At 40.4% G+C, this 21,911-nt stretch overlaps 2 protein-coding genes across 2 annotated transcripts in view; both read right to left on the bottom strand.

Annotated features, from left to right (window-relative positions):
* LOC104990053 (cell cycle control protein 50C) overlaps positions 1-5,386 on the bottom strand; it is a 25,696-nt gene extending 20,310 nt beyond the window's left edge. Inside the window, exons 1-3 of the mRNA XM_010841946.1 lie at positions 4,919-5,386; positions 4,419-4,462; positions 3,221-3,419 (exon numbers count right to left, since the gene is read on the bottom strand). Coding sequence (XP_010840248.1) covers positions 3,221-3,412 — 192 coding nt within the window. The 5' untranslated portion in view covers positions 3,413-3,419; positions 4,419-4,462; positions 4,919-5,386. The remainder of the gene's footprint in view (positions 1-3,220; positions 3,420-4,418; positions 4,463-4,918) is intronic.
* Positions 5,387-7,130: 1,744 nt separating this feature from the next.
* CMSS1 (cms1 ribosomal small subunit homolog (yeast)) overlaps positions 7,131-21,911 on the bottom strand; it is a 395,179-nt gene continuing 380,398 nt past the window's right edge. Inside the window, exons 5-10 of the mRNA XM_010841945.1 lie at positions 21,791-21,850; positions 20,727-20,829; positions 17,381-17,441; positions 16,861-16,948; positions 8,868-8,956; positions 7,131-7,422 (exon numbers count right to left, since the gene is read on the bottom strand). Coding sequence (XP_010840247.1) covers positions 7,339-7,422; positions 8,868-8,956; positions 16,861-16,948; positions 17,381-17,441; positions 20,727-20,829; positions 21,791-21,850 — 485 coding nt within the window. The 3' untranslated portion in view covers positions 7,131-7,338. The remainder of the gene's footprint in view (positions 7,423-8,867; positions 8,957-16,860; positions 16,949-17,380; positions 17,442-20,726; positions 20,830-21,790; positions 21,851-21,911) is intronic.

The raw sequence follows: 21,911 nt of genomic DNA, 5'->3' as shown, positions 1-21,911 counted from the left end.
ACCAGGCTCGCGGGGTCGAGGGCACGCTGTCTGGGACGTGAACCAAGGGCAGCTCCCTGGATGCGCAGGAGGAGTGGGCCCCCTTTCATTTTGGCTCCCGGCAGTATTCTGCCATGTACTGGAGTTCAGGGTTTCTACTGCATGTTTAGCCTGTTGTGATGAAGGCTAACACCTCCATCGTAAGAAGTCACCATTAGGAAAGTATTAGCCAGTGACTCAGGAGAACTGGGCCCATGGCCCAGGTCTAATCAGCTTTATGGGGAAGTCACTCCACTGCTTTTCCATGTTATCATATGGAAAATACTTATACTAGTGAATTCTTCTGCATGATGTCTTGAGGAAGTTATTGAAAATGACCAAACATAGAAAAAGAAGTGTTTCAGAAATGTAGAGTTATGTGAAACAATTGTTTTAAAAATTGTTGTTACGTTCTGTAAAAGTTAAATTCTGTGCAAAATGGAATAAGTGGACTCTAAAAAAAAGGGTAGTGTGTCCCACGTGGGCAAATCCTGTGAGCTCTGGCTCCACTCAGTGATGTGAAGATGGAGTTGGAAGGAGAGTTGGGAAAGGAGGCTCAGAGAGAGGCCATGGGGCCACGCATTGCCCTTCTGCTCCGGGGAACACTCATCTTGGGCACCCGGGGGTGGTGTGGGTGCTGCTGGCAGCTTCTGCTTTTCCCTCACCCGTGCTGAGGGGTAATTAGAAGAGTCTGAGGACCGGAGAGGAACAGGGATTGGCTTTCTTCCCAGTAAATTACCAATCAGATTTTAGATTCTTTGGGAGAGAAGACTAATAAGAAAGAAGGAACTTTAAATACTTGCAAAGCCACTGGGTGTTTGGAGTCAAAGGGGTGAAGTGTGAATACTAAATTAAAGATTAGCCAAAAGGCTACTTGATGGTACTCAGTTGCTTATACTTACTTAAATCATTCTTTAAGTATGCAGAAAAACTTACACTATTATTTTTAAAAATACTGACCCCTTTTCTGTTTGTGAAACTGCATTCTAATTTTTTACAAGCAATAAAGAACAGGGCTGTATCTAATTGAGACCTAGCGCACGGAACTGTGTCCATCCAGTCTCTGATATTGAGTTCAATACTTAACCTCCAGGGCCCACATTTTGTTCACCAGCATCATTTTGACTAGCAATGAACTGATGTGTGAGCTCACTGTAGTAGTGTACATTGTACTTCACGGATTCTTGTGAGAGTTCTATAATGCCAAAACAGAAAAAGTGTCTTTGTTGATGAATAAATTTTTGAGTAGATGACATCCAATGTGCTTTCTAGCTCTAAAAATTTTATGAGGAAAACATATCAAAAATCAACGTGTTTAATCTACTTTGCTGCATGAGTGCTTCTGTAAGCGTGTAGCTCTAAAATGACGGCAAAGATCATAGCCTGCTCCTCATAGAATTTTGGAAAGGCGGGAATTATCATTCTTGCTTAAAGTGAATTGCAAAAAGGGCACTTTCTTGTTGTGCCTCAGGGCTGACTGAGAAGAGAAAAACCAGCTCAGAACTCTTCTACTAAGTGTGTGTTGACAACACTGGCCTGAGATACATGCTTCATCTCATCACCCCTTATAATGAAACACTTTCATGTGCAATAGAAGATCACACTCCATGGGTGGCTTCTGGTTTTTCTGTATAAAAACAAAATGTTTAGAAACAGTCCTAGCTGAAGTGGCTTAAAAGAACAGCTGATTGAAAAATCCTCTTAAAATCATGATTAAACCATTCTGTTGAAACTTGCTTGCAGAGTGGCCTTGCCAACCATGGGGTGAGGTTCTCCTCTCACATATAAGGTGACATCATTCAGCAATGGCTGCCTTGTGATGGAGGCTGCACTTCATAGTGGGTGGGGATGGGTGCTCAGAAGGGAGGAAGCTGGAAGAACATGGGAAGAGGAGGGGGAGAATGAGAAAGAAAGGGGTTGGTGAAGAATAAAATGGAAAAGTAAACAGGATGAGCTCTGTGGAAATGAATATCAGCCTTGTAACCAATTACTTTGCAATTGCCTTCAACACGGCAAGCTTATTTTCCTCCTGCCATTTTGGCCTCTGCCACATGGTAGGGCCTGGCGGTTTACATGATCATACTGGAGGACTCAAGAGGACTTAGGGCCACTGGGAAGCCAAGCTGCCAGGAGTGGGAGGGGAGAGCAGAACATTTCAGGGGAAAGGCAACACAGCAGGATGTGTTGGTGGGAGGAGTGGGACCTGAAATATTTTTCTTCTTTGAAGTCCCACTGTTTGCCCAAATCCGTTCTTTTAATAAGTGAGTGCCTGCTATGCACTGGGAACATGCAAGAAAAAGGTTGTGGATACAGCAAACAAGCCAGCTGCAGCTGAGCTCTCTGTTCTTGGCACCCACTGTCTTGCTTACTCTATCATTAGCTCACTGAAGGCAGGAATTGACTCTTACTTGGAGTTTACTCACCTGCACACCCAAAAGAACTCTGAGCATGTTCATATACTCATGAATGTTAAATCAGTGTTGCCAGACTTGGCCTCCATGGCAATTTTGCCACTAGCCTATGGGGAGAGGGACTAGATGAGCTCTCCACAGCTGCCTTCCGAATAGAGGTCATATGGTCTTGGTAATCTGCTCAGAGCTGATTGGCATGAAGCATTTACTTAATTTATTAAACCAAATGTGGGCAAGGCATCAGGCCAGATCTGAGCTCCCCTGCCCAGACCAGCTTCTGGGCTTCTCATTCTCCAATGGCTTGTTAGTCAAATTGGCAAAAGGCTTATGACTGAGGGGGTCACAGCTTAGCTTCAGCTTTTCTCACTCTGAGTAGAACCTGATTTATTTTAGTAAGAATCCTTTAGAGGCCAGAAAGATTTGTGTTCTTTTTCCTGGATTAAGACAATGATCTGAGGGAGTTTATTTGCAAAGGCAAAGGCAAATGCTTGAAAGTGGCACAAATTTGAAGACCTGTATCTTTGGCTCTTCACTCTTTTTATCATTATGATTCACAGGCATCTGGCAGGTCCCTATAAACAAGTATGACTGAACTGACCAGGTTGAGAGTGTCTGTCCTCAAGAGGGAGGAGGGATGAATAAAGCACAGAGAGGCTCTATCACCATCTGCAAAAGGGATGCTCCAGTCTCATCTAGTTCCCTGTGGTGGGGCTGGGCTCTCAAACTGACCATTCTTTACAGTCTCAAAGCTAAAATTCTTAGAATGCATTAAAATGTAAGATGGGACAAACCTCTACTTCCTTGATGCTCTTTGCAGACAACAGAAGGATGATGCCCATGCCAAGGCAGAATAGCCCTATGGCAAAAAAGCCAGAGAGGATTTCACTGGCTGTCAGCTGGAGCCGGAAGGCGGGCAACTGTTGCTGCTTCACCGCAGTGTTGTCTGGCAGTCTGGACTCGTAGTCCCGGCATTTCCTCTTCATTCTGGTCCTGCAGGTGACCCACATATACTTCTCAGACATTTATGACATTACTGCTCAGAGTAATACCACTTAATGTTAAGAATTATGTGACTCTTCCTTTGTGGTGGCAAAGTATCTCTGCTTCCTAGAATTATTCCTTAACCAGAACTGCTGTTCAGTAAGAGCACAGCTCCCTTCAATCAGCCACGGGTTCGTACATTTTTCTTAGGTTCAAAAACCTTGTTGTGCTAAGTGCCATGCCTAGGAGGAATAGTCCCCAGCAGGTCTGTATAAACCAACATCTGGCGACACCGGGAAGCAGTTACAGAAGGCTATTTCTGGGATGTGGTGACTAATTCAAGGCAAGCCTTTCCTGAAAGGGGAAAATGGATTTATCTTTAAGAACTTGCCCAAATTCTTGGGGATTAATACAAAAAATAGAAGTGAGTGCAGTCAACAAATGTGGCTGTCCATTAACATGAATATAAACTAAGTTGGGAAAATGCTAACTTTTTCCCAGGTTATAGCTAACTTTGCTATTTGTGATAATGAGGGAGGAAGAAACAGGAATTGCAAAACACAGATGTCTAATCTCAGTAGTTTCCAACTCTCTCATATATAAGAAAGACTCTGATAAGAAGGTGTGGATGAAAAACATCTCTTCCTAGCCTTTCTCCAAGCACCTGCTTTGATGGAGCCCAGATGAGGTAAGAGAAAGCAAGAGGAAAATAATCCTTTAAGTGTTCAATATTGTAATATGGTATCATTGCTTGGTTTGGTTTTGCTTTTTCACATATTAGAAATCTACTAACATTATTTTCATTAGGCTATTAATAATTACTTCTTCAAGATGCATTTAAAATGTAGAATTAGGATTTAAAAAAAATTAGGCAGCGTGTGAGTTTCTAATCTTTTTTATTAACATTAGGCAGAGAAGCCATGCTGGACTCTTTTTATATTAAAGAAGACAATGACTTTGGCAAATCTACCTAGTTTAAAAGAATACAGAACAAATGTAACTACTTACACTGGGATGTTTCCAATTCAGAGTCAAAGTTTCCCCTTGCAAGACTGGAAAAAAGCAGAATACCAATGGGAACTTTTCAGCAAGCCATTTGAATCGGGCTAGAGGGTAGTGACAAGTATGGCTGTTGGTATCAGACAGATTTGTGTGAGAAGACGGTAGTGAACACTTCTAGTTCACACCTACTATTTGTTTTAATAAGTAAATGTGGTCAAGAACCTTAGTTCAGTAACAGTCTGTGAGATTAGATAAAGTGTTCACAGTTAGCCTATAAAATATCAGATATGTTTGCAATCTAGGTACTTGTTTCAACACTGGGTGAGATTATAGTAAACAGGTAACGTCTACCAGAGGGGTCATTACAATAACAAATCAAGAACAGTATTTGTTACACTTTTTATAAAGTGACAAAACCAATCTAACCAAAATCCCAAACTAAAAGGTGCTTCACAGGAGTATATTAGGATTTCCAGAGAAATTCTAATCACAACGAATTGGCTCACAGGACTACAGAGGAGGTTGACAAGTCCAAAATCTGCAGAGCTGACGTTCCTCAAGTCTGAGTTTGAAGGCCAAAAGCTGCGGAAGAACCAGGAACGGGCAGTGTCAGTTTGAAGGTCATCAGGCAGGAAGAGGTGATGCTTCAGTTGGAAGGCGGAATTCTCTCTTACTTGGGGGAGGGTCAGCCCCACAAGGGTTACACTGAGCTATATATAGCTTGAGTGAATTTTCATTCTGTGGAGGCTTTCTTTCTTTTTCGTCTAACTTTTTGAGTTTGATCCGAGGTCCCGCAGAATGGAACTTGCTCTCTTAGCCTTGGGATTCCTGTGTGTGGCTTCTAGCCCACAGAGGTGCATGAGCAGCAGGCGGCTGGTGTGAGGAAGCAGGGGATTTGCTGGAGTGTGATTTGCCATGCTGCGAGGCTCATTTAAAATTTCACAGCATTTGAATGTGGAATGCACTAATGGCATCTGTTTGCTTTATTTTCTCATTTGTTGTATATACCTGACTCTCCAAACAGATAACCATGGTGTCTTTAAATGAGTATGGGAGATGTGGGTTTGCCTTCTGGTTCTGCTACTTAAACTAATGTGTATCCTTTCTGAGATTTGGTTTCATCATCTATAAAATATAAGACATTTCCTCCAGAATTATTTTAATGATTAAATGTGACAGACTATACATATTTTTCTAAATATATGTTCTAAGGAATGACAACTATATGCAATGTGGGATCCTTGACTGGATCTTGGAATAGAAAAAGGACATCAGTGGGAAAACTGGTAAAAATCCAAATGAAGTCTGTAGTTTAGTTAGTTAAATTGTACCCATGTTGATTTCTTAGTTTTGATAACTTTATTATGATTATACAAGATGTTAACATGGCGGGATGCTGGGGGAAGGGAATATGGGAATTCTCTATGCTATTTTTTTCTGTAACTATGAAATTATCTCAAAACAAAGAGTTAAACAGATGCATAAGGTAGTTGTAGTTATACTGTTGTCTTTTATTAGTTTATAAATTGCCACATGTACTCTTTCCATCACTACACCCTTCACACTGGGACTAGGCATTGCAGTTGATAAGTCTGTTCCACATGTACCATCTCATGAAGTACTCAGCAATCCTGCAAGGTGGTATTTCCATTTCACAGCTAATGAAACTGAGGCTCAGAGAGGGAAGGGGCTTGCCTGAGGCTGCCCAGATGCTCCTTCCCTTTTAAGAGAGCGCAGCCCTTAGCAGGTAGCCATTGCTGTGCATCATTACTCCGCACCCTGTTACCAGGCAACAGGTCCTGCTCAGCTACTGGTCAGCACTGCAGGGGGCCCTGCCCACAAGTAACAAACTGTCAATGAGGGTCCATTAGGGAAGCGATTAAGCCAACAGTGGTGTGGTGGTCGTCAGGTATAGAGTGAGGTAAGAGGCAAATTCAGGCCTTCCCTGGGAGGCCCCCCAGTTCAGCTAGCCCTGGGCCAGTGGGCAGCCTGGGGGCTGTGTCCAGCAGGACTCCAGAGCCCTCACCAGGGCCACTCACTGGTCTTGAGGCTGTGGTGAACCTCTCCCCTACCCCTGTCTCTGCTACCTGATAGCAGTGGCCTTCTGCCTGGGTCGCAGTCTGAGGAACCTGGTTCCACCCACCATGCCCCCCACCCCTTGTTTGGATGGCCTGAGGAGCCTGAGGGCCAGCTGGGTCAGGTGTCTGGCTCCCTCAGCAATGACGGCTGGCCAGGGTGTGGGAACATGGCTCTGAGGAAGCTGCCAACTAAGATCTACCTCCTCTTAGCTAGGACCAAGACCCTGAAGGATGATAGCTATTCCTTGGGACCTTGCCCTTCCTTGTCAGAACAGAGAATAACACTTGTTTGGTAGAGATTTACAGGAACATCGTTTCCTAATCATGACCTGACCTCAAGAACAAAAGATCTGACACCAAGAAATGTGCAACAACTAAACACACTCTTCCCTCACCTTTCCTAGAAAAGGGCTTTGCTAAAAGCTTTCAGTAATTTTGGGGTTCTTAAGGGATGAGCTACCCATCTCCTTGTATGAACCTGTAATAAACCTTGATCTGTTCCAAACTTCCGTGTTTTAGTATTGTTTGGCCTCACTGTGCGTCGGGCAAATAGACCTGTGATTTGGTCATACTGTCTCCTGTATAGTCACATCAGAGGCCAGCTGGTGAAAGAAAAACTCAGTCTCCTTAACAAAAATCACACACAAGCTAGCGATGCTTTATTACACAAGGGATTTGGCAAAGGGCACATTCATTTTGTTAAAGAATCCCCACCTAAGATTCCTAGTGATCCATCTGGTGACACAGTCAACTTAATAAACAATAGCTGGTATTTACCAAGTGCTTGCAATGGGCCAGAGCCATACAAATCCCACCAGGAAAACAGGACTTTTCACTAGGATCCAGATTTAGAAAAGGCCCAGCTTCAAAGATTCTGTCTTGCACAGACTTAGCACTCCCATTTCCAGAAGTTCAAAAACTTCCTTTCTTATCTAAGGGAGAAAAAAAGAAGAAAAAAAAAGTTTTAAGATCAAGAGAGGATGGATTTGGTGAATAAATTCAACTATCTGGATTCCCTGGTATTTATGCAGCTGTTATGGCCAGAATCAGGAAGAGCAAAACCACATTTTATTCAGATTTGAAATATTTACATAAGTAAAGGAGGAGGAACTATATAAGACATCAGTTTCATGTAGATGTCCTCTTGTTTGTAGCCCTTCAAAATAAAATCTCATAGGAAAAATCTTACCCAATGGTGGTTCAAGATATCCAAAGTATGTCTAGACTATACACAGTATTGTAATACTGGTAACTACTAATAATGACATCATCACAATAAAAATAAGTCTGGGTTAAAAGGGTTTTTGTGAATACTATTTCTTCCTCATTATTATAATTGGAAAACTAGTGGTGGCTTACTCAGATTTAACATTATAAGCAAAATCATCAAATATGCCCTCATGTGCGTGACATTAAGTTGGTTCAACTGGTTTTAAGAAACCAGTCAGTTCAGGAGACTCTGTGTGTGTGTATATGTATGTGTGTGTAGGAAACTCAGACAATGGTTTTTAGCCTAACTCACTAATCAATTAAAATCAGGTTTGGTTATTCTGAGGATATAGTTTTATATAGCAAATTAATTCAGCATATTTGGATTGCAAGCTTCTTTGATAGTCACTGTCATGATTTATTCCTGGTTGGTGACTGGCAGCCATGTTTATTACTGCACAACCCTATTCTCTCCAACAGCTACTTCTTCTTCTTCTTTTTTTTTTATTTATTTTTTTCAACAGCTACTTCTAAGCATCAGGCTAGATTGAAAGATTATCCCCATAACATGGTGGGTATCAAGTCAATTGTCACATTATGATGATAATGGATGACTTTCATAAATATATAATCAGCTAATGCTGGTCCCACAAAGGTATTCAATCAGTTTTAATTCACTGAGACATCAAAAAAATTTCCCCACTCCTCAAAACGTAAATCACTCATTAAGTAAGCAGGTTTTTGGGTATGTGGAGATGCAAGCAATGAGGCAAGTTTGTGCCCCTCACGTCCAAATGCACTTCTAAGGACAAAAAGGCAAAGATGATCGTGTCTCTAAAACAAGGCACAGGGAAATATGCCAAGTCCTCCAGACCTTCCTGTTTCCCAAAGGTACAGTATAGAGTGGACCCCAGGGGGACAGAGGCCATTGGGCATTTAATGAAGAAACAAAGCTGATTCCTATAAAACACATGGAAAGGATACAGTTATGTGTAAGGGGTAAGATGGCCTCTATAATTGTAGTTACTTCAGAGTTAAAAGAAATCATTTCAAAGGCCAGAATGTGCTGGCTCCTCATGTCAAAGACTTTATTGCTGTGTTTGAACTCAAGTTCAAATTGAAAAAAAAAAGATTAAAGGGAAGTGCTGGATTGCTGGTTACACGGTACCTCGGGAATGTCCATCATCCTTCTCAACTTCTGATCTCTCCAGTTCCAGTCAAAAATCAGAAACTTTAAGGGGTTCAAATGAAGGCCACCTGAAAGAGACAGAGAGTTGCTACATTAAAGAACTCATGACATAAGCTTATTAAAAGGATTTTTTATTCCTTTGGTTGCTTTTTATTTTTCTGGCCTCATTTGTTCTTTTCTCCCCACCCCATCCCCCCAACACTGGCAACTAATCTCTGCACATTAAGTGCTGTCCCTGTCTGATGGAAAACAAATGCAACACTCTGAGACTTGCTCTCCTTACAATCTTATCACTGATTCTCGGGGAAGCTGCTCTTGCTAAGCTTGTGAAATGCTCAAGGGCTGGCAAAGAATCAATCCCAGGCCTCCCTTTTACCAAGCCCCAGAGGGTAAAGTCTCATTCCGACAGGAATTTGGTAAGATGTATCCTACAGTTCCGGAGAAGGCAATGGCAACCCACTCCAGTACTCTTGCCTGGAAAATCCCATGGACGGAGGAGCCTGGTAGGCTGCAGTCCATGGGGTCGATCAGAGTCGGATAGGACTGAGCGACTTCACTTTCACTTTTCACTTTCATGCATTGGAGAAGGAAATGGCAACCCACTCCAGTGTTCTTGCCTGGAGAATCCCAGGGACGGGGGAGCCTGGTGGGCTGCCGTCTATGGGGTCGCACAGAGTCGGACATGACTGAAGTGACTTAGCAGCAGCAGCAGCAACCTACAGTTCATGAGTCTGAGTAAACTTCAGGAGCTGGTGGTGGACAGGGAGGCCTGGCGTGCTGCAGTCCATGGGGTCGCAAAGAGTCGGACATGACTGAGCAACTGAACTGAACTGATCCTATAGTTCAGGGCAGAGACCCTTCAGAGGAGTTGAATCCAGTAGAGTCTGCCTGTCTCTGAAAAGGTGAATCAGCAGAAGTTTGAAGACAGGGTTGGGAGGTTAATTTCAGGCAGAAAATAGAGTTAAGATGAATGAGCTCCAAAGTCTGCTGTCCTTTGAGAAAACTGGAGAACAACTCATTCCTACTGTCTTCATATCTATCTAGAGACAATACTTAAATGTGGGGTGGAAGGGGACCTCAGAGGTTGTTTGTTCCAGAGGTCCCAGAATTGGGCAGTTAGCTTTTCCCTACTCCCCACGTTCTGACCACTGCCCCCAAGCTTTCACATCTGGAAATGTAAATAACAAAGCCTTCTTTTATCCAGCAGCCCTTCCCCTCAATACTGGTTTATTTCAGTAATTTCCTCTCTCCCTAAAGACTTTTTCATGCTTCTTATAACTACAATGCCTCTTATTTAATACTCTCTCTGTAAATTAAAAATGATATAAATGAAGAAAGACAATGGGTTGATAGTGTTCCCTTAAAAATAATTGGCCTGATGGTGGGAGAGCAAACAGGTACAGCCTCTCTGGAAGGCAACTGGACATGCTATAACATGAGCTTTAAAATGCTTGGAGTTTGATAAAATAATTCTTCTTCCATTTCAATAAAACACCAGAAACTTAAGCACAGTTACTTAAAAAGATGATAACTGTGTACCTACTTACACGAGCAAAAAAATTAGAAACAACCCAAATATCCTGCCTTAATAGAACTGTTAAACATCCATATAACTTGGAATCAATATCCAGAATATATAAAGAACTGGTAACAGCTCCATGGCAAAAAAAAAAAGAGATGATTTAAAAATGGGTATAGGAACTGAATAGATATTTTTTCCAAAGTAGACATCCAAATGGCCAACAGCTATATAAAAGGAGCTCAACATCACTAACCAACAGGGAAATGGCAAATCAAATCCACAATGACCTGTCACCTTTTACCTGTGAGAATGACTATCACCAAAAGACAAGAGATACAAGTACAGGCAATGATGTGGAGAAAAAGAAACCCATGTGCACTTCTCAGGGGATTGTAATTTTGAGCAGCCATTATGGAAAACAGTATAGAGGTTTCTCTAAAAATTAAAAATAGAACTCACCCTACGGCCCAGTAAATCCCCTTCTCGGTATATATCCAAAGGAAATTAAATCACTATCTTGAAAAGATATCTGCATCCCCTTGTTTATTGCAAAATTACTTCTAATAGCTAAGACACAGAAACAACCTAAGTGTCCACTGACAAATGAATGGATAAAGAATGTCAGTGTTCTTTGTCTCACTCACACACACACACACACACAAACATCATTCAGCCATAAAAAGAAAATCTCGCCATTTCTGACAACATGGGTGGTCCCTGATGGCATTATACTGAGCGCAGTAAGTCAGACAGAGAAAGACAAACACTGTATTATTTCACGTATATGTTGAGCCTAAAAAAAGAGAAAACAAACCAAAAAATGAACTCATAGCTACAGAGAACAGATTGATGGTGGTTGCCAGAGGTGAGAAGCAGGAAAACTAGAGGAAGGTGGTCAAAGGGTAAAAACTTACAGTTGTAAGGTAAATAAGTGCTGGGGATGTAAAATATAGCGTGGTGCTTACAGTTAACAGCACTGTACTCTGTATATGCGAAAGTTGCTGAAGAGAGTAGATCTTAAAAGTTCTCATGACAAGACAAAAAATTGGAACTATGTGAAGTGACTGATGTTAATCAAACTTACTGTAGTAATCATTTCACAGGTATCACATGTACCCATGATAAGAAAAAAAAAAATGGAACTATGTGAAGTGACTGATGTTAATCAAACTTACTGTAGTAATCATTTCACAGGTATCACATGTACCAATCATGCACACCTTGGTTAATACAATGATATATGTCAATTATATCTCTGCTAAACTGGAAAAAAGCTTAACAGGATATTATGCAGTCACTAAAAATGAAAAAATAAAACTATTTCATGACATGGAAAGTTCTCATGAGATATTGACATATTGGGTGCTGTGCTTAGTCATGTCCCACTCTTTGTGACCCCATGAACTGTAGCCCGCCAGGCTCCTCTGTCCGTGGGGATTCTCCAGGCAAGAATACTAGAGTGGGTAGCCATGCTTTCCTCCAGGGGATCTTCCCAACCCAGGGATTGAACCCAGGTCTCACACTGTAGGCGGATTCTTTATTGTCTGAGCCACCAGGGAAGCATATTAAGTAGAGAAGACAGTTATAAAGTTATGATATGCAGTATGACTTCCATTTATAAAAAGATATAGATAAATGCATAGAAAAAAAAGACTGAAAAGAAATATAGTTAATATTAGCTGATAAGCAATATCTCTAAAGTAACTTTCTTTTCTGTACCTTTCTGCATTTTACAAAGGCTCTTATAATTAGAAAATCCCCTTATTAAATAAAACAATACAATTCTGTCTGTAAGTGTTATGGGATAGCTTTTGACGTTTAGAAACTCTCCTTAATATAGCATATATATAAACATCTCAAGTCATGAACAGCTACATAAAATGTGTTATGTGCCATTTGAATTACTTTGTTAAATTTTCAGTTTTTAGAGTGATGGAATTGTTTCTCTTTAAATGCTTTGTATATAGCCTAACATCTGTAGTCAATGAATTTGAAACCATTCATTCAGCCAGAATCAGAAGTAAGAGTTATTTTCCTTTTATAAAAAAAATCAACAGCTCCTTAAATGATTTTTCCACTTCTTAGATGAAGTAAGGTTTCACAGTGAGTTTTCACAACTCTGTAGAACTCTAATTTCAACAATCTGGACAGCTTTGTTTTCTCTGTCTCCCTCTCTCTCTTTTAAATATTAAATATGGAGAAAAGTGACTCTGTTGCCTGTGGGGGGTGGGGCGGTGGTGGCGACACATAAAAACATGTGGAATACAGTAAGGGAGAGGTGAGCCTTTGGCTAAGAGGTGGAGAACGACGGTGCATCCCGGCGCATCCGGCTGCCCAGCTAGATGGACTACGAGCACCTCTCATCTGCTCTTTCACTTTCAACATCCTCCTGGGGCCACAAGACAAAAATCCAGCCAATCGCTGTGCAAGGGTCTTCCTCCAAAATCTGACTTTCTTTCCAACTGAAGTACAGACTACTACAGCCAGTAAAGTCTCCAACCAAGAAAGGTGGTCTCTTTAATAAAAGTAGTAACTAGTATTTGTTGAGTTCCTAAGGAGTGACACTCACTGTGTTTAGTTTTTTATTGGCATAACATACCCCTTGTTGTTCAGTTGCTCAGTAGTGTCCCACTCTTTGCAACCCCATGGACTGCAGCACACCAGGCTTTTCTGTCCTTCACCATCTCCTGGAGCTTGCTCAAACTCATGTCCATTGAGTCAGTGATGCCATCCAACCATCTTGTCCTCTGTCATCCTCTCTCCTCCTGCCTTCAATCCTTTCCAGCAGCAGGGTCTTTTCTAAGGAGTTGGGTCTTTTCTAATGAGTTGGCTCTTCGCATCAGATGGCCAAAGTACTGGAGCTTCAGTCTCAGCATCAATCCTTCTAATGAATATTCAGGATTGATTTCCTTTGTGATGGACTGATTGGATCTCTCTGCAGTCCAAGGACTCTCAAGAGTCTTCTCCAACACCACAGTTTAAAAGCATCAATTCTTCGGTGCTCAGCCTTTTTTATGGTCCAACTCTCACATCCACACATGACTACTGAAAAGACCATAGCCTTGATTAGATGGACCTTTGTTGGCAAAGTAATGTCTCTGCTTTTTAGTATGCTGTCTTGGTAGGTCACAGCTTTTCTTCCAAGGAGCAAGCGTTTTTTTAATTTCATGGCTGCAGTCACCATCTGCAGTGATTTTGGAGCCCCAAAAAACAAAGTCTGCCACTGTTTTCCCATCTATTTGCCATGAAGTGATGGGACTGGATGCCATGATCTTAGTTTTCTGAATGTTGAGTTTTAAGCCAGCTTTTTCACTCTCCTCTTTCACTTTCACCAAGAGAATCTTTAGGTCTTCTTCGCTTTTTGCCATAAATGTGGTGTCATCTGCATACCTGAGGTTATTGACATTTTTCCTGGCAATCTTGATTCCAGCTTGTGCTTCATCCAGCCTGGCATTTTGTATGATGTACTCTGCATATAAATTAAAACAGGGTGACAATATATAGCCTTGACATACTCCTTTCCCAGTTTGGAACCAGTCTGTTTTCCCAAGTCTGGTTCTAACTGTTGCTTCTTGACTTGCATACAGATTTCTCAGGAGGCAAGTAAGGTAGTCTGGTACCCCCATCTCTAAAAATATTTCCACAGTTTGTTGTGATCCACACAGTCAAAGGCTTTAGCATAGTCAATGAAGCAAAAGTAGATGTTTTTCTGGAATTCTCTTGCTTTTTCTATGATGCAACAGATGTTGGCAATTTGATCTCTGGTTCTTTTGCCTTTTCTAAATCCAGCTTGAAAATCTGGAAGTTCTTTGTTGAAGTACTGTTGAAGAATGGCTTGGAGAATTTTGAGCATTACTTCACTAGCATGTGAAATGAGTGCAATTGTGCAGTAGTTTGAACATTCTTTGGCATTGCCTTTCTTTGTGATTGGAATGAAACCTGACCTTTTCCAGTCCTGTAGCCACTGCTGAGTTTTCCATATTTGCTGGCATATTGACTGCAGCACTTTAACAGCATCATCTTTTAGGATGGCCTTTCCTGGTGGCTCAGCTGGTAAAGAATCTGCCTGCAATGCAGGAGCTCTGGGTTCAATGCCTGGGTTGGGAAGATCCTCTGGAGAAGGGCATAGCTACCCACTCCAGTATCCTGGCCTGGAGAATTTCATGGACTATACAGTTCACGGAGATGCAAAGAGTCAGACACAACTGAGCGACCTTCACTTCTTTTAGGATTTGAACTAGCTCAGATGGAATTCCATCACCTCCACTAGCTTTGTTCATAGTGATGCTTCCTAAAGCCTACTTGACTTCATACTTCAGGATGTCTGGCTCTAGATGAGTGGTCATACCTCATGGTTATCTGGGTCATGAGGATCTTTTTTGTACAGTTCTTCTGTGTATTCTTGCCACCCCTTTTTAATATCTTCTGCTTCTGTTAGGTCCATACCATTTCTATCCTTTAGTGTGCCCGTCTTTGTATGAAATGTTCCCTTGGTATCTCTAATTTTCTTGAAGAGACCTCCAGTCTTTCCTATTCTATTGTTTTCTTTTATTTCTTTGCATTGTTCACTTAGGAAGGCTTTCTTATCTCTCCGTGCTATTCTTTGGAACTCTGCATTAAGATGGGTATATCTTTCCTTTTCTCCTTTGCCTTTTGCATCTCTTCTTTTCTCAGCTATTTGTAAGGCCTCTTCAGGCAGCCATTTTGCCTTTTTGCATTTCTTTTTCTTGGGGGTGGTTTTGATCACCACTTCCTATATAATGTCACGAACCTCCATCCACAGTTCTTCAGGCACTCTGTTTATCATATCTAATCCCTTGAATCTATTTGTCACATCATAAGAGATTCGATTTAGGTTATTCCTTTATGGCCTAGTGGTTTTCCCTACTTTCTTCAATTTAAGTCTGAATTTTGCAGTAAGGTGGGTGCATTTACCATCTCTGTCATTCAGATAAAGAAACAGGTTCAGAAATGTTAAGAAACTTGCCAAGTCACAGAGATGGTCACTGCCAGATCTGGGATGTGCATCCAGAGGCTTCAGTCTATAGCAGAGGCTCTTCTCCTTGACACGATATTGCCTCCTCTATATAGTCTGTGTGTCTACCTGCCTACTTCTGATTCAGCTGTTCTCTCATTCCTGAATGCTTTTCTTACATCTCCATACTTCAAAGATCCTATTTTAATCCTATCCATACTTCAAATATCAGTTAAAGACTCCTTTCTCTATAAAGCCTTCCTTGCAGATTCAGCCACTGAAACAACCTCTCCTTCATTTCAACTCATATAGACTCAAGTGCTGGCTTGGCCCTCGGCACTTACTGCTGTCATTCTCATTCTGTGTACATTTATCTCTTCAACTAGATCAGGAGCTCCTTGAAGGGGAAAGCCTCTGGAATCAGGAAGGCCTAGAATGAGAGTCTTGGGAGGGGTTACATAACCCTTCTAAGCTGCAGTTTTCTCTCTTAAGAAATAAGAATGCTAGCCTGCAAGGATGCTGTCTGTACTAAATGAGATATGTAAGGGTGTTTAGCATAGCACCGAGTACAAGTAGGAACTCAAAAAATATTTGTTTCCCTCTCCTTGTCTAGGTCTACCAAGTTTGCTACTTGTAATTGCACAGACTTCTGCATATAGTGGGTTCACTTATGCATGGTTTTCATCTGGAGAGAAACGATAGTATTTTTAGCTCTTTTTTGCTTCCAGGTAAAAGATCATCTCCATACTGAGATACTATGTTGATGAACACGTTACTTTTAGACACACAGAAATCAAGGAACAGCTCCAGACAGTTATAAGATAAAGTTTTGAACAAGTCATTTGGAAATGAGCATTTAAGAGAAATACTTTAATCTGTCTGGCAGGTAGAAAAATGTATGAAGATCATCAGTAGGCCAGAAGGTTTTTAGGCTACCGGCTTTGAGAAAGTCATCAAACTATAAAAACCCACCAGTGGATGCTATCTGGAATACTTTCTGGGTAAAGCACTAAAAGGAAATGAACTCACGAGAAATGTTCTAGAATACTTGAATTTCATCCATAGAAACTGCATTTTCTTTCATCATATTTTCTATACCAGCCCTCAACTGGAATGGGAGCCTTGGGGAGCCAAGACTCAATTAAGTGAGAGGGAAACACTCAACACATTAGCTTACAAAGTCCAGAGGCTGCAAACTGGTGTAATAAACTGTGAATCCACCAACCTGCTTAAAGCAACTGCAATGTGAATGTGTTTAGATGGGCCCACATACTGTGTTTGCAACAGTCCTCATCATTCCCCACTGCACTACACCTGCTGGCTGGTTTTTCGAGACTAAAGGCTGAGCTTCCAACCCTGAATTAACTAAAAACAAGAGGTCTGGTCTCACTGCATCACACATGTGATTTCCAGACTCACACAGGGTAAGGCAAACACTCAGCTCTGAGTAGGAGTATTACTACCTCTTCTCATACCTTGTTTAATGAGTTCTTTAATCCTCCCTGGAGTTCCTACACCCAGGTGTACTACACGCTTCTCCAGCAATTTTACCTGCTCCTGGACCTATTTCAAAATGGAAGAGAAGGGAGAAAAGAAGAGTCATTAGATAGTTCAATCACAGCCAATTTTAGAGCGTTTAAACTAAAAGCTAACCAGCAGAAGTGAAACAGCAAAAGGAGCTACTCCTGTTTAGGATCAACTTCCAGGGCAAAGAAGGTTAACATCAAGACAGAAGAGAACATCTCCCTAGAACACTGGTTAAGCCTCAGCTTCTGTACAGGAATATCAGAGCACAGAGGAATGGTGACTGTTGTGGGGACAAAGGCAGGGAATGCAAAGAAAATCAGATTGGGTGTTAAATATGTAAGGAAGGCACCAAAGAACACACTTGCTAAGGAGATAAGGTAAAGCGGCTGAAGTGAAAAAACTGAGGCCTGGAAGTGGCCCTGAGGCATCACTTCCACTCCTTACCAGGAACCACAGGCCCTCACTTACCTTTATGTGTTTTGCGAATAATTTCATAACTTTGCTGTCTCCTTTGAATGCAGTCATTGACCTAATGAAAAGAAATAGATTTACTCATAAGAAAACTCACTCATTCAGGGCCATGCCAACTACTTATGTATTACCCTTTGATTTATTTAAAAGAAGGTGCACGTTTATGTGTGTATATATGTGGGTATACACACACACACAGAAATTCTGATTTTCAGCCCATCTCTGGAACAAAAGTGGGGTGGCCTTTATTCAGGCATGCATTTGGGTTGGCTTTTAACTTTCAGAAACAAGGTTAACTTTACTTAGGTTTCCTTGATTATTGAAACATGTAGACTTGCCTTTTATTGGTATTAAAATGAAAACCACAGTCTCAATATGGCATCACTCATGCTAAAAGCTCGTGATACTGAACCCAGATTTAATATTTGATCTAACGACAGTTTCCACTTCTCTCAGAAATGTAATCTTAATCAACCAGTCTGAAATTTCTGGTCAAGCCCCAGTAAGGCAACCTGTTCTGTGGGCCTCTCCAACCCCAAAGGAAGCTAAAACCTTGCTGCTTCCTCCCCCACCCCAAAAGATGTTTTGGCCTAAAAATAAGTTGTTCTGCTCTTGTGTGCTCTCCCAGTCATTCTGCTGTCCCCTTGCTCCACCCTTTTTCCAAAAAACCTTCCACTGTGCACAACCCCTTGGAGTGTCCTTCTAGTAGCTAGACGGGATGCTGCCTGATCCACGAATTGTTGAAAAAGTCGATGTGACCTTTAATTTACTTGGTTGGATTTTGTTTTTAAACACCTTTAAGACAAAAGTTCTGTACTTTAGATCCCTGGCAGAGAATTTATCTTCAAACTCTGCAGTATAGTTCTCACCCAAAATTTGGTTGTGAGAATCTTAGCGTTGATGTCAGCCTGTGCTCCCCGGAGCCCAAGGCCATGTACAGAGGTCTGTGTGTGGCTGCCCCGAGGGCTCAGCCCTGCATTCAGAGGAGCCCCCTACTTTTATTGACTTTGCAGAGTGAGCTTATCTGTAAAATTTTATATGTGGAAATGCTTTGGGGATAAATGTGTAAAATTGGGTATAAAAGAATAATCTTCTAGTTGATGTTTGGGATGAGAACATGGGAATGCTGCTCGGAATATTACTCTCCTTTATATATCACTATTATACTTGAGAAATATTACTGACCAGTGGGAATATATGAAGTTACAAATGGTGACTCATTCTACACAAATTCTGTTGCACTTGAGTCTGTACTTACGTGTGAGCTTTCTCTGTGGTGAGGTTAACTAAGAAGACAATTTAGGGGACATATTTAATATAGCTTATGGTTCTCAAGAGAACAGGTAATCTTACAAAATTTAGAATTATTCAATATTTGCCTTTATGAATAGGGTTCATTGTGCCTGCTCACAAATCACCTTCTGCAAATCACCTGACCTTGAAATGGATCATAATATTACTGAAGACACAGAAAAACACTGAGAATTGGCAAGTGAAGTACAGCACCACAGTGCTTCTATGTCCCTCAGAAAGGCATTTATGTGCTCAAGTTGATGTGACAACTTGTTTTTAAGAAGCCACCTTCAGGCCAACCCCTTTGCCACTAGTGTTCGAATCTGAAGTAAGTTCTGCGGCGGTAGTTTTTTAAACACTGAAAAGTCAATGTGAACTCCTATGATTTCAGAGCCAGCAAGGACAGCTGTCCAAAAGCAGTTGGAGTCTTGAAGATCAGTTATGTTTAGAGCAGAAAAAAGGAACACTTCTGTTTTACTGAGAGGGAATTTTACAATTTAATGTGAGTGCTGAGCAGGAAAGAAGGATTTGAAGGACTATTAACAATCATTAAAAACTACTCATGGTCAGATTACTTCATTTAGAAAAATAGAGGCTAAATAACTACCAAGAATCTACTTTGCACCTTAGTCTATTTGATCAAGTTCCTTTTTCTTCAGGACTTGGATTCTCCTTTGTTTTATCTCTGGTCAAAGCTAAGCAAGAGCCTGGCTCTGGGAGAGGGTTGAGTCCCAGTAAATCCCATTTTACTCTGATGGCTCTTCTTTGAATACTGAATGTTACTACAGATTCAGTGGAAGCCTTTTTGTTTATTCTACAAAAGCTACAGTAAATGAAGAGGTGTGTGAAAGCACTTAGTAAAGTACCTACAAATTATCTATAAAATGTAATTTTTATATGTAAATTTTTGGTCCATTTGGCATTTTTCTTGGTATAAGAAGTGGGATGTGGATCCAAGTTAATTTTTTCAGATGGCTACCTGGTTGTTCCAATGCCGATGATTAAAGTCTATCTTTCCCTACTCATTTGTCACTTTTGCCATATTCTGTACATATACGTATGTGTCTACTTATGAACCTATAATTCTGCTCCGCTGTTCTGACCTGTCATGCACGTGCCAGTTCCATACTGTTTTGATTATTGAGAATTTGCAATATGGCTCTTAATAAAACAATCTGATGGATACTATAGGCCTTCATTAGCATTCTCTTTTAGAATTTCCACAGCTATTATTTCTTTTGTATTATATGAATTTAGAACTATTTTATCTAGTTTTAAAAACAACTATAGAAGTTTCATTGGAAATCTATGAAATTTGTAGATCATTCTAGGTAAACAGATATATTTACATCAAATTTTCCAATTTAACATGGTTCACCTTTCTGTTTAAGATGTTCTGCATCCCTTGTGTAATATTTTCTTTATCTAAATTTTGAGAGGTTTATGCATTGGTGTTCTATTTTTTCTTGTTATATGGTTTTAAATTAGATCTTTTCTTTCATTTATTTCTCCAAATTGGTTATCGCCTGTATAATCTCCCAGCTTTTACCCTTGCCCTCTACAAAGTGTGTTCTCCACACAGGAGCTGAAGTGAACCTTTAGAATGATAATTCAGATCATGTGAATCCTCTGCTCAACTCCTCCAACTGCACTCCATCTCAGGGCCTTTTGTATATACTATGCCCTCTGCCTGGAACACTCTTCTCCCAGACATCTGCTTGGCATTCTCATTCACTGTGTTCAACTCTGTCCAAATGTCAGTCTCCTAAGAGAGGTTTTCTGCAATTATCCTTTTAAAAGCAGCCCCCATTCTCTTCTATTCCTTTGCCATGATTTGTTTTTTTCTTACAGAACTTATCACTACTTGACATTATAATGTGTATTTTATTTGTTTATCATCTGTCTTCCTCACTGGAGAGTAAGTTCTACGAGAGAGGAAACTCTGTGCATTTCCTTCATTGCTACATTGCCAGCAAATAGAACATATCAGCTTGGCATATATTGGTTACTCAGAAAACATTCACAAAATAGAACAGGTGAAGCTTCCAACCTAATGAGCTCCACAGCTCGGATGGCAGAGCCACAGATAATCAGCATCAGGACTGATTTCTTCTCACTGTGGCTTTTCCGGAGTTTCACCCATTTGGGGCAGACTGAAAAAAGACCATAAGAAAAACATTACCCTACGTATAGCAAAATAAGGCCTCCAAAGTTGAATATTGTCCAATTCTTCACTATTATTTAATATAATGAGCATTGTTCAGATACTATTCTCTGGTTATGTTAGATATTAAAATGGAACATCATTAATTTATACCACAAAACATAAAATATGCTAAGTAACTAAATGTGACCAGCTTTAGAAGTAAAAAAAGTTTGTACCAAAAAAAAAAAAAAAAAAGACAAAGAAAACTTAATAATCCAGTGAGACTGATTCTATTATTACCTGCATTTACATTTGCTGTATTTGAGGCTAAGAAAGGTTTATGAACTCAAGTTGAGTGTCATCGGAATTGGTTAGAATGTGAAAAAAGAATGCTAAATTATTGTATCTAAACTAGTTCATTATTGGTCACAATAAATGACTATCTAGCATGAATAATCTAATTATTACTGCCTACATACAATGAAAAAGACAAAGTCAGACTGAGCAATAGCCATGGTCTGAGTTCTGAACATGGGAACAGAATTTCAGAATCTCAGAGTTGGGGTCAAGATCATAGTCCCACTTCCTTGTCTTTCACATAACAAAACAGAGTCCTGGAGGAGTCCTCAGTAACTTGTGCCAAGTCAAACATCAAACTGATGGGGTACTTGGGATGAGAACACTAATATAATTCTCTGGATTCCAAGAGCAATACATCTAATGTGCTGTACAACAAAAACAAGACCAAAACTCAAATCCCCAAAACCAGAGAAAAACAAGAAAAAATTAAAGTAAATAAAAATTAATATCAAGATGGACCTAAAAAACATCAATTTAAAATCCACTTAGGATGGAAACTTCATTTTAAATTTGAGGTTTTAAAAGTTTTTATTTTAAAGAGACAAACCTCATGTTTTAATGGAAATAACAATTTGATGAATAGTTCTTTAAAAAATGAGTTTACTTACCTTCTTTTAGATATGATGAAAGACTGTGAGTTAAATCATTGGCCTTGAGGAAGCAGGAGTCTAGAAATATGAGAAGCATACTTTGTAGAGGATTTTGCAAATACACACTCGAAACATTAAA

This window comes from Bison bison, unplaced genomic scaffold (genome assembly GCF_000754665.1).
Source record: "Bison bison bison isolate TAMUID 2011002044 unplaced genomic scaffold, Bison_UMD1.0 scf7180017864168, whole genome shotgun sequence".
NCBI classification, from domain to species: domain Eukaryota; kingdom Metazoa; phylum Chordata; class Mammalia; order Artiodactyla; family Bovidae; genus Bison; species Bison bison.
This window is presented reverse-complemented; position numbering and strand designations above follow the sequence as displayed.